Below are 16,024 nucleotides of genomic sequence, written 5' to 3'. Positions count from 1 at the left end.
AAACTGTTTTGAACAATATGTGAAGAGCATGTGTGTTTGACCAATATGAAATCTGGGCACCTTGAAAGAAGAACAGGATGACAGTGACGTTCAGGGAACAAGGGAGGTAACTTTAAACTTGACTGCCGGTGAGCAGGATGGAACAGAGCCATATTTCTCTTCTTTCAAATTGCACATAGGAGAAATATCGCTGAATTCTTTTTCTCAGCAAGGAACATCCCTGAGAAAGAGAATGCACCCTGAGAGTAGGTCTATAGATGGCCCCCCTAAGACGACCACCTTTTATGGTCGAAGCTGAAGGGATGAAATAAGCCTCAGTCTCCTGTAGCAATCCCAGGCTTATTTAGGACAAGGAAATTCCTGCCTAATAAATTGTGGTCAGACAGGTTGTCTGCTCTCAAACCCTGCCTCCTGATAAGATGTTATCAATGACAATGCGTGCCCGAAACTTCATTACCAATTTTAATTTTGCCACATCCTGTGGTCCTGTGATCTCGCCCTGCCTCCACTTGCTTTGTGATATTTTATTACCTTGTGAAGCATGTGATCTCTGTGACCCACACACTATTCGTGCACTCCCGCCCCTTTTGAAATCGCTAATTAAAAACTTGCTGGTTTTACAGCTCGGGGAACATCATGGATCCTGCAGACACGTGATGTCTCCCCTGGACACCCAGCTTTAAATTTCTCTCTCTTGTACTCTTTCCCTTTATTTCTCAAACCAGCTGAGACACCTAGGAAATAGAAAAGAACCCACATTAACCACTGGGAGCGGGTTGTCCTGATAGAGAACAGCAGCTTCCTCAGAGGATTCACAAACAGCACAGTCAGACTTTTGGCTTGTTTGAAACCAGTAACCGGAAAAAGACACTACTGGACCTGAGGATCGCACAACTCCGGGAACGTCACCTCACGCCACTGATAACAGAACGAAGCGTCACGAGGCTTTCCACGGCCCGAAACTCAGCCAAAATCCACAGACCTCTGAACCACCAGCAGCACGAGGACAGAGTCGGGGAGGTGTGGCTGGACGACAGCTCAGGAGGCAGAAGAGCTGTGTCAGAGGTGTCAGCTGAGCACAAGCCCTGTCTGAGGCCGTGGTGACTGGTGACACCCGGGCAGTGGAGGGCCTTGGAAGCTGAAGGGTGGCCTTGGCATGGACTCTGGTCCTTGGGGGTCAGGCGCTTGGGTCCCAGTTCTGCTCGGGGTGGTCCTGTGAAGCACTAAACTCCTAGCGGGTCATCAGGGAGGGTCTGACAGAGCTGGACAGCCCAAGGGTCATCAGGGCTCAGAGGGTCTGAGGTTATGTCCACCTGGCCTGCCCCAGAACTGGAATGCGGAGGGGCACTGCTCTCGGCCCTAGCAACACACACTGACGCTTTGCTGCCAAAAACCTTTAATATGCCCTGGTCCCAGGCTGTGTTCAGGAAAGCGGAGACAGCAGTGCTTCCAGCTTCCTGGTTCCCAGGCTCAGGTTCCTCCCGGGGCAGGCGGGAGGGCAGCCCTCACACTTGGCACCCCTGAGTGCCATACTCCTGGAGGAAGTCGTTGAGCTGTGCGCAGGCTGCCCGCTGGCGGGTGCTCCGGCACAGGCGTTCAGAAGGCATCTCCTCAATCCAGCTATTCGAGTCCAGCAGGTACTGGGGGCTGCAGGGGGCAAAGGGGCAGTCAGCAGGGCTCAGGAGGATGGCAGTTGGGAACAGAGAGCACAGGCATCTGGCTTCCGAAGGGCAAGGCCTAGGTGGCGAGGCATGGGGAGGGCAAGAGACTGAGGGGATCAGATGACTCACTGTCCCTCGAGGTCATAGGTGGCCCCATCCAGACCCATGATCAAATATTCTTTCCCAGGTTCCAAGCGAAGGCGGCAAGAGGCTCGAACCAGGAAGTTGCGCATCTGATTAACAGTGGCCTTGACATCCTTGGCTGCGGGGATGACGTGCACAAAAGTGGTCAGAGGGGAAGAGAAGGTGCAGGGCGAGCCCAGGCCAGCAGCTCTGTGTAGCTCCTCTCATTCCACCTTCGCCGCCCCCACGGAGTGGTGCCACTGCCTCCCTATTTATGGCCAAGCCCAGGGCTTCTGACACGCCGAGGGGATTTTCACCCTTCCAGATGGTCAGGTCCTCAGCCAGACCTCAGCCTCCCTGTCTCCCACCAGCCCTGCCCGCCTCTCCCTGTTCCTTCATACTGAAGTGCAGGACTTGGGTGATCTTGGTCTCAAAGAGGCGGAAAGCTGCTCTGCTGTCTTCTCGGAGAACCTTAACCTGGAAGCCTAAGAGGGGGTTAGGAGAAGGGAGAAAGATGAGTCACTTTGAGGCTGAGAGAGCAGGAAGTTGGTGTCAGAGCAAACAGGCTGCATCCATGACCTGTACGAGGGGCAGGCTACACCCAGAGAGACCAAAACAGCCAGTCCCCGAGGGAGGGGCAGGCCAGGGCCTCGGTGGGAAGACTGACCGTACTCCACACGGGGGTAGTAGCAGGCAAACTTCATCCTGTAGCCATCCTCGTCCTGCAGACCCCGCTCCAGGGCGCGACGCTGGCGAGGGCACTTCCCTGAAGTCGGGGGCCCCATCAGACAGTGGGGGGGGTCCCCGGCCATCCCACCTCCACTGCCCCGCCCCAGGCCCTCAGTCTCACCCTCAGCACACTGGCAGACTTCAGCAGAACACAAGGTGGCCAGGAGTCTGCTCTTACTTGGTGCCCCGTAAAACACAGAACATCTGCGCTCTGGAGAACAGAGAGGAGTTAGGGCACGGGTCCCTCTGTTCTGCCTCCTCAGTCCCAGGGAGCCCCAGCGCTTTCTGCCCCCCACACTACCCCAGTGTCCACTGTCCCACAGGAGGGCACCTATGCCACAGCTCTCCCGAACTCCAGGGTGCCCCGCAGTGCTCACCCGGGTTGTAGTAGTCGTACAGGGCTGCGCTGGCCGGCTGCACCAGCCCCACGGGAACTTCCTGCACAGCCTCAAAGCCCACGCACTCCCGGGAGGTGGGGACCTGGCCCAGCGTGGGGAGGAGAGATGAGGGACCCACTCCCTGGGCCCTGCAGCACCCATATTGGATTTCCTTGGCCTGTTCTTGTTTGCTTCCTGTTGGCCTTCTCTCCAGTGTCCTTCACATTCTGTTACCTTCCTACTCAGACAACTCTCAAAGCTGCTCCGCAAGGTCTCTGGTGACTTCACTTCCCAGAGGGTGACCTTGCGCCAGTCTTCACGGCCCCAGGCCCGCAGCAGAGTCTTGCATCATGGACATGCTCTCTGTGAGACTGTCCCTAAGCTACGGGTTAGCTTCTGGAACACCCTTGGTTCTGAGCTGGTCATTTCTTACATTCCCTCCTTCGGAACTTGCTTCCTCAGTGCTCCCCTGTGGGGGCCTCAAGCACTCCCTGCCTTCCACTAAACCACTCCAGGCTGATGATTCCCAAACTGAACTTGTAGCTCCATCTCTGCATGAGGGTTTTGGCAGGACCTGTAAGTTCTCCAAGGCACTCTGCCTGCCCCCAAACCCACTCACCCTCCGGACAGCTCATCTTTCTCATGGATACAACTGGGTCCTCCTTTATTTGCCATCACCTAACTGCAGGTTCTGTCATCCTGCCTGACCCCCCGACTCAGGTCCCAGGCCTGACCCTCCTCACGCCCACGCGGGCCCAGTCCACATGGTGCCGTGCCAGTGTCTCTCCTGAGCTGGGCTGCCGCGCCGTCAGCTCCCCATCCGGGAATCTTGCTGGCTCTGTGTTTTCCATTGAGTTCAACCCAGATGTGGCAGCCAGGCTTCCCCAGCTGATGGGGGCTGGCCCCTCCGCACACACTGGGTAGGGGTCTCCCTGACCTACAAACATCTGGTTAATGAAAGCCACCACGCCTTTCTCACATTTTCTCCCAGAGGTTACAGTAAATGTTCAAAAAACATTTTTGAAGGTCGGGCAAGGTGGCTCTGGCCTGTAAACCCAGTACTTTGAAAGGCCTAGGCCAGAGGATCGCTTGAGGCCAGGAGTTCAAGTCCAGCCTGGGCGACAGAGCGAGACCCTGTCTTTAATAAAGAAAGAAAGAAATAAAAATGTTTTGAAGGCCATAAGAAGATTGATAACTATTTTAGCCAAATAAGGCCGTGAAAAGACAAATACAGCTGTCATCTATGACCACCATCACTTTGCAAAAGAAAATACACTTTAATATTAAAAAAAAAAAAGGAAGTTCAAAAAAAAACAAAGGCAGCCCCTCAAGCTGAATAAAACCGGCTTTACGAAGCATCCCTCTCAAGCCCCGAGGGTCCCCGCTGACTGGCACTGGCCCCTGCCACCTGCAGGTCTGCCCCTTACTCTTCTGTGTCTCACGGGCTCACATCCTCCTCCTTCTCGCTGATGACATCAAGTCCCCAAGAGCACCGGCCGCTGACACAGCTATCTCCTGAGAAATCTCCTAACGCACACTCAGTACACCCGGTGCCATCGAGTCCCTTCCTGCGTCACCTCTCCCCACTCACCGAGTCAAAATACAGCAGGACGTGGGGCCCCTCGGTCTCAAAGTGACTCACGTAACGGTCAGAGAGGGAGGTCAGCTGTGGAAAAGGAGAGGTGGTCACAGGTCACAGGCCCTGCACATGACAGGGCTCAGCACCGGGGTAGAGGGGGTTGCCCTGGGGTCTGACCACACCTTCTCTAGGTCAGCACGCAGGGCGTGGAATCCACTCAGGAGGGTGATGTCCGCGATGGCCATGCCAGACAGCCCCACCTTGCCGTTCCGCCTGTGGAGAGATGTGACCTGTCGTCCAGGTTCTACCTCCACGGGTTCCAGAAGCCCAGCCCCAGCCTGGGTCCTGCCCTCCCTCCCCTGGCCCAGGGCAGCTCCCGGCGCCCACCAGATGCACACGGTGTAGTGGACCCTGGACTCCTGCTCCTCCACCACCTTGGGCGCCTCCCTCCTGCGGCGGTTCCTCCGACCCTCAAACAGCTGCAGGGGTGTCACGGGCTGCAGAGGGGCACCTGGGTCGTCCCTGGCTGGAAGCTCATCATACTCATAGTCCTCATAGTCCTCGTTTGCTTCCACTGCACGGGGAAGCATTGTGAAGAGGGCTGGGATGGCCACCTGGCTCCCTGCACCAGCCCCTGCCAGGCCCCGAGGCCTCCCAAGCCACACACTCACTCGTGTACTCGACGTGGCCTTTGACTGTCACTTCTATCTGCAGGTCCTGGCAGGTCGTGTTCTTCATGTCCAGGACATTGTAGATACGAAGGACCTGGCTCAGCAAGGGACAGGGAGAGGACGCAGGACATTTGAGGCCACAGACCTCTCTGGTGCCATACCTAAGGGCATCTCCCCGGGCTATGGGATTTGAGGCCTTCAGCCCCTTTTCATCCCCGTCACTGAACAGGCCACACACAGGAGTGGCACCAGATTTGCCACAGGCGCCGGGTGAGACAGAAAGGTAAAGAAGCAGGCCCCTGCCCCCAGAGGCCAACACTCTAGACTGTGCTGGGAAGAGGCTGGACTGAAAAGCTCAGGAAAGGCTTCTGGCCAAGGCTTGAAGGAGGAGAAAGAGTTTGTCCTGTGGGCCAAGCAGCAGGGAAGGACAGGAAAGGCACGGGGATCTGTGTAGACAGGATCTGTCTGGCCGGAGAGGTGGGCAGAGGCCCAGCCATGTGAGCCACGGGCAGGGGGTGTGACTTTTCCCCAAGGCTGATCTGGCTGGGGCTTTTGGAAGGTCAGTGTCACTGCCGTGTGGACAGCCGAGCAGACAGGGGAGTTAAAGAGAAGTTCCAGGTAGGGAGAAGGCTGTGTTAGCACAGAATCTAGGATGCAAGCACCAAGGGCCACAGGCAGCAGGGGAGCAGAGGAGGAGTCACTAGGGACATAAGGACAGGCTTGGGAGAGGGGCCACTAACACGGCCTCTGGAGTAGTGGCCGGGCTCCTGGCTGGCAGGGGTTCCCATCAGCCAGACAAGAGACACACAGTGAAGAAGGGCTTTGGGACACGCCTCGTCTGAGGTGCTGCGGGAGTGGGACAAGTGGGGCCTGTGGCTGAGGGAAGAGGCCTGGGCTGAGGAGTGGGATCCGGGGCCATCAGCACTGAGGCAGGTAAAGGAAACAACAGGTACCCAGAGATGGGGAGAGCAAGCAGGGGGAAGAACACCCAGGACGGAAGCACGGGACGCCAACCCTGAGGTGTCTGCCTCCTTCCCCGGACCATGCGCCTCTGCCCACAGGCCTCTCACTTTACACCCGTCTCCTCCGCCAGTGCCCGGCCCTGCCCCTTCCCGGGCCCTCACCTTCAGGGTTCCTTTGCTGTTTCCTCCCACCTTCACATTGATCTTGCTGCCCAAGGAAAACTTTCAGCAACAGGAAAGGGAAGGCCATGTTAGAGGGGCACAAGCAAACCTATTTTTGCAGCTCCAATAACTCGTCTCCTTCCTCAAAACAGCCCCACCTCCTCTCCCCACCTCACATTTCCACAAAGTCTATACTAGCACGTGAATTATCTCACTTCAGCCTTCTAACAACCCTGTAGGGTAAACTCTGCATATGTTACTCTACAAGTGAGAAAACTGAAGCTCAGAGCTCCAGGTCACACCGACAGGAAGTCAGTCTTCCCCCAGGGACCCCAGGAAGAAGTGCTGCGGGGATTCCACGGACGGGAGGGTGGGGACGGCTTCTGACCTGGCCACGAGGCCCAGGTGTCCTGGCTACCCAGCGAGGGAGTGGTTCACCTGCAGCTCCTCCTCCAGGCCGCGAATCTGGCGGTTGTTCAGCTGTAGCGCATGGGACGTGAACCCACTGCGGCCTGTGGAGCTGAGAGTCACATTGAGTCCCCTCTCCTCGCTGGTGTGGGAGGCAATCCAGTAGGCAGACAGGGCATCCAGGGCAATCACCGTGTCCTAGGGAGGTTGGGTCAGGACTCAAGCGCTTGTTCTCAGGACTACCCACCCCCAGAGCCCGGGGGCGGCCCCTACTTGGGTACTGCGGAATCCCCCTTGGAAGCTGCCCTGACGGGTGAGCCAGGCTGCAGTCTGGTCTGCCATCTCCGCTTTGCCCTCGTGAAGCAGGAGGTGCAGCAGGGCGTAGGCTGTGGTTTCAATCCACAGGGCTGGAGCCTGGGGCATGGGGTCGGCCGGGTTGCGAGGAGCCGGGGTGGGCGACACGGCATTGCTCTGAGAACCAGTGACTGAGCCCCAGTACAGGTTATCTGGAAGGGAAGGGAAACCACAAGTAAATAGGAGGGCAGGGAGAAGAGCCTGGTCCCTTGGCCCTTAGTCACTGCCTCCTGGACTCTCCTGATTCTCCCCCAACACACCCCTGCTTACACCTTGATTACTCCTCTGAGTCTTCATCCATCCTCTCCCTCTGGGCACACTCAGGGATCCTAAGGTCCCCTGGGACTCAGGTTCACTGCCAGGAGCCCCTTGTCCCTCACCTCCAGTCTCCTGGGCCATTGCCATGAGGTTGTTGTGGGCAACACCCCGCAGGTCCCCGGGGGCCTTGGTCAGTGTCAGGGCATAGGCCGTGATGGCGGCTGCGTGGGCACCCAGGAGCCCGGCACTCGCTTTCTCCCCCAAAAATGAGTTTGCCTTTGAGATGGAGGTTTCCTGGAAGAAAACGGGACGAAGGGCTGGGGCCTGGACTCCTGGGTTCCTGCGGAAACAGAGGGAGAACTGGGGGCCAGCGGAGGGCAGAAACGCCACTGTCCTTACCACTCTCTGCTTAAATTCCTCTGCACCCTCGTCCTGGAAGACGGCCAGCCCATGATGCAGGGCGATGGTCACAAAGGCTGTGAGTGCCACAGTCTCATCACTGCCCACCAAACCCCCCTAGTGAGGGGAGAAAAGAAGATGTCAAACAGGAGGGGGAAGAAGCAAAGAGACTCCTCCTACAGGTGCCCCTCGGGCCACCCCAGCAGGCCCGCACCTGCATGTTCCTGTGTATCACTGGAAAGGGGTCCTGGAACGAGCCATCAGCCTGCTGCTGGGACAGAAGCCACTTAGACGTCTCCTGCAGTTTCTCAGGTGAGCCTCCTACCTGCTCCTGGGCCAAACTCAGGACCTTCAACACAAAGGCTGTGAGCCTGGAGGGAGGAAGGAGGATTGGGGATAAGGACTTGCTTATGGCTACGCCCACGCCCCAGGTGCCTGGTTATTCACCCTCCCATTGCACCAGCTCTGTCCCGCCCCTGCCCAGGCCCTGACCCCCTCAGAGCCCTGGAACCCTTCTCCCAACCTCACCAGGTGCTGCTGCCCCGTGACAACCAAGCCGCATAGGAACCATCCGCCTTCCGAAACTGCTGGATGCGCATGTAGCCTTGGAGAGGAGAGGAGGCCGCTCAGGTGACACTCACCCTTCTGCTGTTTGAACCCAAGGCCGTGCTCCCCATCCCCATCAGGGGCCCCCTTTCTTTCCCTCTGTAGCCTCCTGGGCTGTCCATCTTCCAGTAACTGTCCTTTCCTGGCCCCCCTCCTGCTTGCCCCCACACCCAGAACCTTTCTGGATCAGATCCACAGCGTGGTCCTTGGTCTCGGGGGGCAGTGCGCTCCACTGCTCTGTCTTGTCCAGGTAGCGGGAAGCAGCCAGTGTCGGAGCCAAGTAGATCATGGTTTGCTCCCCACAGCCTTGAGGAAGCTTCAAGAGGGAGGCCACGCCTCCTGGGGACAAGGCCCCCTCAGAGCCCAAAGTGTCCAATGGATCTGAGGCTACATGGGAGGGAGAGGGTGGAGGTCTGAGGCTCCGCGTCAGAGGCTCACCGGGAGTCGGACCAAGCAGGGATCCATAGGTCTCACATGAATCTGAAGGTGGCCACTGGGAAGGGTCTAAAGGGCGCTCCCACCTGTGACCCTCACGTAGCTGTTAAAGTCCCCATCAGGGATCATATTGGGATCAGAGTTGCCAGGAATTTCCAAGGTCCGGCCTCGGTGGTCTGGGGAAATGGGGGAAGTTGGCAGCCTGTCCTGCTGTCCACATCCCCCACCACCTGTACCCACTTAGGAAACCGATGGCTGGAGGTAGAGGGCCACTCACCCAGGGGGTTGAGTTCATAGACCAGCTCCTCTGTATGGATGGCCCCTTCCTTCTGGCTCAGGGAAAACATGGTTGTGGGGTCACACAGGACTGCAGCCTGCCCTGCCAGTGCAGACTCCCCCAGGACTTTGAGTTTCAACTCCAGGGACAGAGTTGGATCAGAATTGTAGATGTGAATAGACCAAGGCATTGATTTGGGTGTTGGGCCCCTGGCCTGGCCAGCAGAGAGAGTGCTGAGGGTGGAGGACAAAGCTGGGGGGCCAGGGACTTGTATTCAGGGGTGCTCCATTCACCTCAATCTGCAGAACCTTAGACACGGCATCTCCCACAGGGAATTCGAAGGACCCTCGAGCCACCACCTTCAGGGACACGGCGGCAGCTGCTGTGGGCACCACAGAGAAGGCGACAGGCCGGGCAGAGCCCGCAGGCACCAGCACCTGCTGGGCCAGCCCTCCGCCCCCAGCCAGGCACAGTCCCTCCACTGGGGACACGTGGACGCTCACCTGAGGGCAGGAAAACGAGGATGGCCAGAGTCCCGGCCCGGTTAGGCTCCCCACCCCTCACTGGACCCTGGCTCCCCAACCCCTGTATGCTCAGGCTCCCTCGGGACCTCACAGTCAGGTTTCTATCCAGGTAGTTATAGAGGACAGGCCGCAGCTCCAGCTGCTCAAAGCGGCGGACAGACACGGGCAGGCGGAGGTGCAGGTGGAACTCGCGGAACACCCGCAGCTGGACTGGGGTGGCCACACATAGGCCTGAGGGAAGGGAAGTGTGGGTGGAAGGGCAGTGATCAGAGGGGCCATCAAAGCTTCAGGGCCGCAGGACGGAGGGGCGGGTGACCCAGCTCTGTCTCAGTCTGCCTCTGACCTCTGGCCTTCGCCAGCTGCACGCTGGCACAGGTCTCCCCAGATCACCGGACCCTCTTCCTACACTAAGAGCAAAGGGAACAGGGAGCTGGGGTAGAGGGAAATGGAAGCGGGGTCACCTGAGGCCCAGACAAGGTCACCTCACCTTTGGTTTTGGACAGGCTCAGGCCGTGGATCTCCCACGTGGTCAGAGAGTCGGGGAGCCACAGTGTCAATCTGCGTAGGGAAAGGCAGAGAAGCTCCGTCACACCCTGGGCTGGCCCCCAGACACAGCGCAGAGACAAGGCTGGGCCGGCAAACACTCTCACATTTGAAAGCGGTCCACTGTTTCCACTCTCCAGAGCCAGTTCTCTGGGAAGAAGCTGCGCACGGGAATGTCATCCTCATCAATCAGGTCCTCCTCCTGCAGGATCTCCAGGGCTGGGGGACCACGGTGGACGGGAGTGAGGAGGGGGCCGTTCTGCCTTTCCAAGCACCGCCACCTGTGCCCTAGCCCCACCCAGCCCCTCACCTCGTTGGAGGCCCACCTGGCCCCTGGTCCTGTTCTTCTTGCGCAGACTCTCAGCAAATTGGCAGCAGGACAGGAAGGGCTCCCGGCAGTCCGGCTGCTGCACTCGGGCTGCCCGCTGCTCGCAGGAACGCGTCATGGGCAGACGTGTCATCCCATCCTGGCAGCAGCGCTTGGCTGTTGGGGAAGCATACTGACCCACTGCAGGGCCAGGTGGGGGTGAGCACGAGAGGATGAAAGGGACATACACCTCAGCCCCCGCTCAGACCCCTTGAGACCAGCAACATAAGAGAGGCTGGTGGAGAGAGATGCCCACCCTTCCACTTGTAATCCCGGAATTCGGATCTCTGGCCCCAAATACCACACATTGGTTCAGCAAGGAGGCGAGGGGCAGAGGCAGACCCCCAACCTTGATCCCACGTGGAGAGCCCAAGCTGCTGCCTAGGCACCCACAACTCACATTTCTCATTAATCGCCTTTTGGAAGTTTACGTTTCTCTTTTTCCGGGTTGTCTTCTCCTCGGGACAGCCCAGTGCTGGTAGAGAGCAAGGCTGCAGTCCAGCCGTCAGGCACTCAGCCTCCTCCCCTCCCCGCCTTCCCCTGCCCAGCCCTTCCCGCCCCGACTCTTCCTACCTGGCCCCCTCGGGCCCTTCCTCCTTCCTTATCTTCCTGCCACCCACTCCCCTTCCTTCTCTGTTCTCACTCTTTCTGGAGAAGGTCCATTGGTGTCCATCAGAAAAGGCCAGGCCCGCTGCCTGGAACACCTGAAGGGCACTGTCCCCACCCCCAGGACCACAGCCGAGATCATAGCTGTTCATAACTTCAAAGACCTGCAAGAAGAGGCAGGAATGCTAGGAGCCAAGCATGGCTGATGGGGCAGGACCAAGCACTCGGCACAGGTGAGAGGGCAGTGCATGGAGGGACAGGAAAGGATACAGAGCGAGGAGATGGAGACCACAGGACCAAGTGCGGAAGAGTCTGTGGGGAGCCCCAGTGGGATCCCAGGGCTGAGCCCAGGGCTCAGGGCAGCAGGGGGATGAGCCATGGAGGGGTGGGAGGGCTGGGGAGAGGGTCTGGACAAACCTTGCCCATGTTGAGGGGCTTGTGGGACTTGCTGCCTGCAGCATACAGAGCTGTGTCCAAGGCTCCCAGCGCCACCAGGGCTGGGGAGTCAGTTTCTAAGTGGAGCTTCACGGACTCCCCGTTCCGGTATTCCTTGGCACCGTCCATGCTGAGCTCCAGCTGGCAGGGGCCAAAGGCGGGGGTGGTCAGAGTGAGAGAGCTTCCTTCAGTCCCAGTATCGTCACTGCCCCCCCAAGCTAAATCCATGCCCTGTTGGCAATCACCCTGTCCTCAACCCCCTCAGCACAAGTGCCATCTCGCCTGATCCCAGTCACCTTGCCCTCGCAGGCCCCAGCCTGGACATCCACTCGCAGGGAGTTGGCCACTGGGTGGTCTCCATGGTAGTAGAAGGCCACAAAGTAGAAGGAGGGTGCCAGGTGATGGTCCACAAACACGGAGACCGAGGTCAGGGTCCTCTTGGGCTCTCGATTCATGAACATAATCTGCCCTCGGGATAGGATCTGGGCCAAGAAGGGGAGGGACAAGAGTGGTTGCCTCTTCATGGAATGGCCCCAGCCTTGAACCCCGCAGCCCCACCCAGAGGGCTCTTCCCTGCACCCCAGCCCTCCTCGACTTCCCAGCTCATGCACACCATGTAGTAGTAATGAGAAAAGGTGGCTCCACTGCCCACGGCTCGCAAGTTCAGGTTCAGAGTGTCCCCAACACGAGGAGGTCGAGAATCCGGCCGCTCAATAGACAGAAACCCAGGGCCTCCTGAAGGTGGGGCTGCCACAGTGAGCCTGGCTATGGCTGGATAGGGGGAGCCTGCAGATACCTGGAGAGAGGGGCAGGTGCGAATAGGGTAGTAGCTCAGAGCCAGGCACCCCACTTTCCCATGTCAAGCCATGGATCCTCGGGACCCCAGCTCACCCTCCTCCCCTTCCCCCACCATCTCCCAGGGGTCCGAGGAGTCCTACCGAGAGCTGCAGCTCTGAGACGGTCTGAGGGATAACGATTGGAATGCTGACTTGGCCGCTTCCATCTGTGTTCTGTTGAATGTCACGGACTTCAGGAACAGACCCAGGAGAAGACACCGTGGCAGAAACTTTGACAGGAATGCCAGACGCTGGGGAGCCTGATCTCTCACGGACCAAGGCCTAGGCAGGTAAAAGAGGGCAGGCAAAAGAGAGTGGTCAGACCCTGAGCCCTCCTAACTACCACCCCCTCCCTACTCATCCTTCCCCTCTGGAAGAAACCTGCAGCAGGAAGGGGGCCCCAGGCACAAGGTGTCGCTTGGTCTTGCTAAGATCCAAGGAGAAGGGAGATGACACAAAAGACCAGGATGTGAGCTCTGCCTCCTCCATCTCCCCACCTGCAAGACAAAGGAGAGAGAGAGGTGGGGACAGAGCCCAAGAAGAGAAGGACAGGAGGATAAGTGGAGAGTGGCTTGAGTGGTTCCCTCCCACAAGTCAGTGAGCTCCTAGGGCACAGGCCGCCGTATTCCTGTCTGTGCATGCTGAGGCCCAGCACAGGACATTGAACAACACATGTCCACTGGAGGAGTGAATGAATGAGCAGAACAAGCAAATAAATAAATAAATTGAGCCAGAGAAAAGGGCCGAGTCACAGAGACAGAGTTGGAGAGAGACCAGGTCTCCTGGGTATTTCCTGGTTTTGAGTCTGAGACGAGGTGGGAGAAGTGGCGTGGTGTTGGTGCTGGAGGACAGAGGGTTAGCTCAGAGGTCAGAGGCGAGGTCTGGGGTTACCATGAGGGAAAGTCACTCACCTGGAGACTCAATGATGGCTGCAGCAACGTAGAGGCGCAGCCCCTGGAGGTCAGTAATGCTCATATTCAGCTTCCCCAGGGCATCCTGGAACTCTGCCTTTGAGAGGGAAATGTGGCTCTGTCCATTCACCAGCTGGGGCACAGAAAGAAACAGGACATAGGGTGAGACTGAGTCTCACCTCCCTTGCCCCTTCCCCTCCCCAGCCCCTATTCTCCTTCCTACCTTGGTCTGACTCTCCAGCCCCCGAAGGAAAGTCTTCTTACCATCCTCATCTAGGAGCCCAAAGCGCACATACGCCACCCCCTGCACTGGCTTCCCATAGATGTACCTGTCATGACAGAGAGAAGAGGGCGGGCCAAGGGCTGGGGGGAATAATGGCCTGAGGGCAGGGAAGCAGGAGCCCATTCATACTGAGTAGGGAGTAGGACCCAGTGCTGGCGGGCAGAGGTGGGGAGGGAGGTATTACCTGGCCTGGATGTCTAACTGGATTTCATCAAGATGGCCTGGCACCGTTAGGATGTAGGGCTTTCCAGGGGTGATCTTCACCTCAAAGTTGGGAAGGACTGACCCAGGGTGAAGGGATAGGCAGGTCAGACTCTAGCTCAAAGACTCCCCTCCACCCAGGGCTGTGGCACCCATGTCTCCCTGCCCTGAGCTGCACCCACTGTGTTTCCTCCCACCCTTATTTCCTTCAGGAAAGCAGTTGCCTGTCCCTCCAGTTTCCAGCTCTCACCATATTTCTTCACCTCAAACTGGGTGCTGCTGTTGGATTCCAGGCCATCTGAGAATCGGGCTGAGATCTTCCAGGTCCCTGGCCTGAGAATGGACAAGGAAGGCGCTCAGCCCATCTGTGCAATGGGGCACGGAGAGCCAGAGGCCTGCTTCCCTGGGAAGAGGACTGTGGGGGTTAACCAGAGGCTCAGGAGGCTGAGGGCCAGGGCATCCCGGGACGTGCCTCTGTGTGGGAGGTGGAGAGCCTAACAGGAATTGGGGTGGTGTAGCTTGGGGACAGCCCCCACATTGGGAGAGCTCACTCTGAGATGTCTGGGATCACAAAGTCATCCTGGAAGATGGACGAGGGCAGGTACACCTCCTTCTTCCGCACGCGGAGGCCGTGAGAGTTCTGCAAGGGGAGAAGTGGTCACAGGCAGGAGGTCACATCAGTGGCCAGGATCAGGAAGGCCAGAGGTCGGGGACTCACCTCCACCGTGACTGTGATGGCGTCAGTGCTCGGGCGCATCTTTTGATCCAGAGCAAAGACCCGGTACCGAACTGGGAGAGGAGGGGGACAGAGGTGAGCAGGGATCCATGTGCAAGGGGAGAGTGGGTCCAACTCCACAGAGGGAGTGGGGGACAAGTATTTCCTAAGCAGCCCTCCCATGTGGCACTTTCTTTCAGGTTATCTCACTTAGGGGACACCAAACTCGTCCTGACAGGGCTTGGAGGGGGTTCAATGTTGAGGCCCTGGGGCTGAGACTCACCCCGCTGGCCAGGGTTGTAAATGGGCTGGTCCGTCTGCAAAAAGAGGTGCCCCCGGCGAGAGGAGAAGAGCAGGTTGACACCCTGGATGTTTGTCTTTCTGGACAGAGAGTCCTTTATCCATGGTGACTGGGCCACCAGCTGGACCTCAGGGCCTCTGAGGAGTTGATGGAGGCCACAGCTCTTCACATCTTTCAAGGGCACCTGTCAGGAGAGGGAGACGGAGCGGGTCACAGAGCAAGAGAGAGCTGGCCAAAAAGGACAGAGACCAAGGGAGAAACATAGAAGGAGAATGCGAGGGTGGGAAGACAGGAGGGGAGGAGGCCGGTGGGAAGATGAAGACACTTACAAGACAGAGGGGAACAGGGCGGGAGGCCCCCACAAGCAGCAGGAGGGCGTGGGGTCTAGTTACCTGGAGACTGAGGAGTGCGAAGTCTCTTTCTGAGCTAAGGGTGAAGTCCACCTTTGGGGAGCAGGGGACGTTATTATGAGATGGGTTTCGCAGGAACACTGATCCTTTCACTACCTGTCCTCGGGGCACATCCTGGAGCTGCACCCCCACCGATAGGGGGACCCCCAGATGAACCACAGAAGGAGAGAACAAGAGCAACCTGGGGAGAGCAGACAGGATCAGCAGTCAGACTTCGCTCTGACCCTCCAACCCTGCTCTCCCTCACTCCTGAATCGGGTCCTGTTGCCAGCCCTGCCCCAATCCAAGCGCCCAACATCCCGCCTCCAGGACCTGGGCTTCTGTAGAGATAAGGTGAAGAAGCTGGATGCCCAGATCAGCCCCCAGAGGAGCCTCATGGCTGGAGGATGCAAGAGGGGTTAGATCCGTCTGTCCCTCTGCTACCTTCTGGCCAAGCTAGGGCTTGGGGCAGAGTTGACTCTGGACCTTGCTCCTCCCCCAGCCCAGCTAAGCTGGGAAACCACGTGACAGCCAAGAAATGCAACTGGCCTCAGGCCCAGTGTTGTGGGGGCGCCCCGGACACCTGGGTCTCCAGGGGAATCTCTGAATCTTGGCCCACAAATAACCCTGTCCTTCCCTGTTAACCCCTCATTCCAGTGCCTGAGCACCTTCCCCTACCAGGTGTATCTGTATCAGGGTATAGGTTCACACGAGCTCATGTGTACATGGCCGTACAAGGGCCCAACATGGCCCACGAGTGCAGGATATTTAAAGGCCCTCACAAAACAGTGACAGGTTTCTAAGACACTTGTCTCTTACTTTCATTCCAACACAAATTGAACAATACTAGGCTTTTGCTTTTTTAGGCCCTAACAGAAATTCCAGGGTTTAGGAGATTAGGTACACCCGTAC

The 16,024-nt window shown here is 58.1% G+C and overlaps 1 protein-coding gene across 1 annotated transcript; it reads right to left on the bottom strand.

The window, feature by feature from the left end:
- Positions 1-1,369: 1,369 nt before the first annotated feature.
- LOC111531048 (complement C4-B) lies at positions 1,370-15,556 on the bottom strand. Its single transcript, XM_026448122.1, has 41 exons — positions 15,446-15,556; positions 15,116-15,314; positions 14,706-14,907; positions 14,426-14,496; positions 14,259-14,347; positions 13,958-14,040; positions 13,691-13,787; positions 13,447-13,552; positions 13,224-13,356; positions 12,694-12,809; positions 12,415-12,594; positions 12,090-12,272; positions 11,773-11,958; positions 11,459-11,617; positions 11,079-11,205; positions 10,836-10,910; positions 10,379-10,576; positions 10,176-10,287; positions 10,013-10,083; positions 9,617-9,756; positions 9,295-9,504; positions 9,002-9,053; positions 8,811-8,900; positions 8,467-8,676; positions 8,212-8,287; positions 7,898-8,054; positions 7,684-7,800; positions 7,407-7,578; positions 6,946-7,178; positions 6,703-6,870; positions 6,265-6,324; positions 5,141-5,234; positions 4,857-5,043; positions 4,652-4,742; positions 4,482-4,556; positions 2,891-2,993; positions 2,635-2,724; positions 2,452-2,550; positions 2,186-2,269; positions 1,791-1,923; positions 1,370-1,647 (listed from the first exon to the last, which is right to left on the bottom strand). The coding sequence occupies exons 1-41, from the start codon at positions 15,508-15,510 to the stop codon at positions 1,506-1,508; spliced, it is 5,235 nt and encodes a 1,744-aa protein (XP_026303907.1). The 5' UTR covers positions 15,511-15,556; the 3' UTR covers positions 1,370-1,505.
- Between the last annotated feature and the right edge of the window lie 468 nt (positions 15,557-16,024).

Source organism: Piliocolobus tephrosceles, chromosome 5 (genome assembly GCF_002776525.5).
Source record: "Piliocolobus tephrosceles isolate RC106 chromosome 5, ASM277652v3, whole genome shotgun sequence".
Lineage (NCBI taxonomy): Eukaryota > Metazoa > Chordata > Mammalia > Primates > Cercopithecidae > Piliocolobus > Piliocolobus tephrosceles.
The sequence above is the reverse complement of the archived record's forward strand: the minus strand, read 5'-3'. Positions and strand labels throughout refer to the sequence as shown.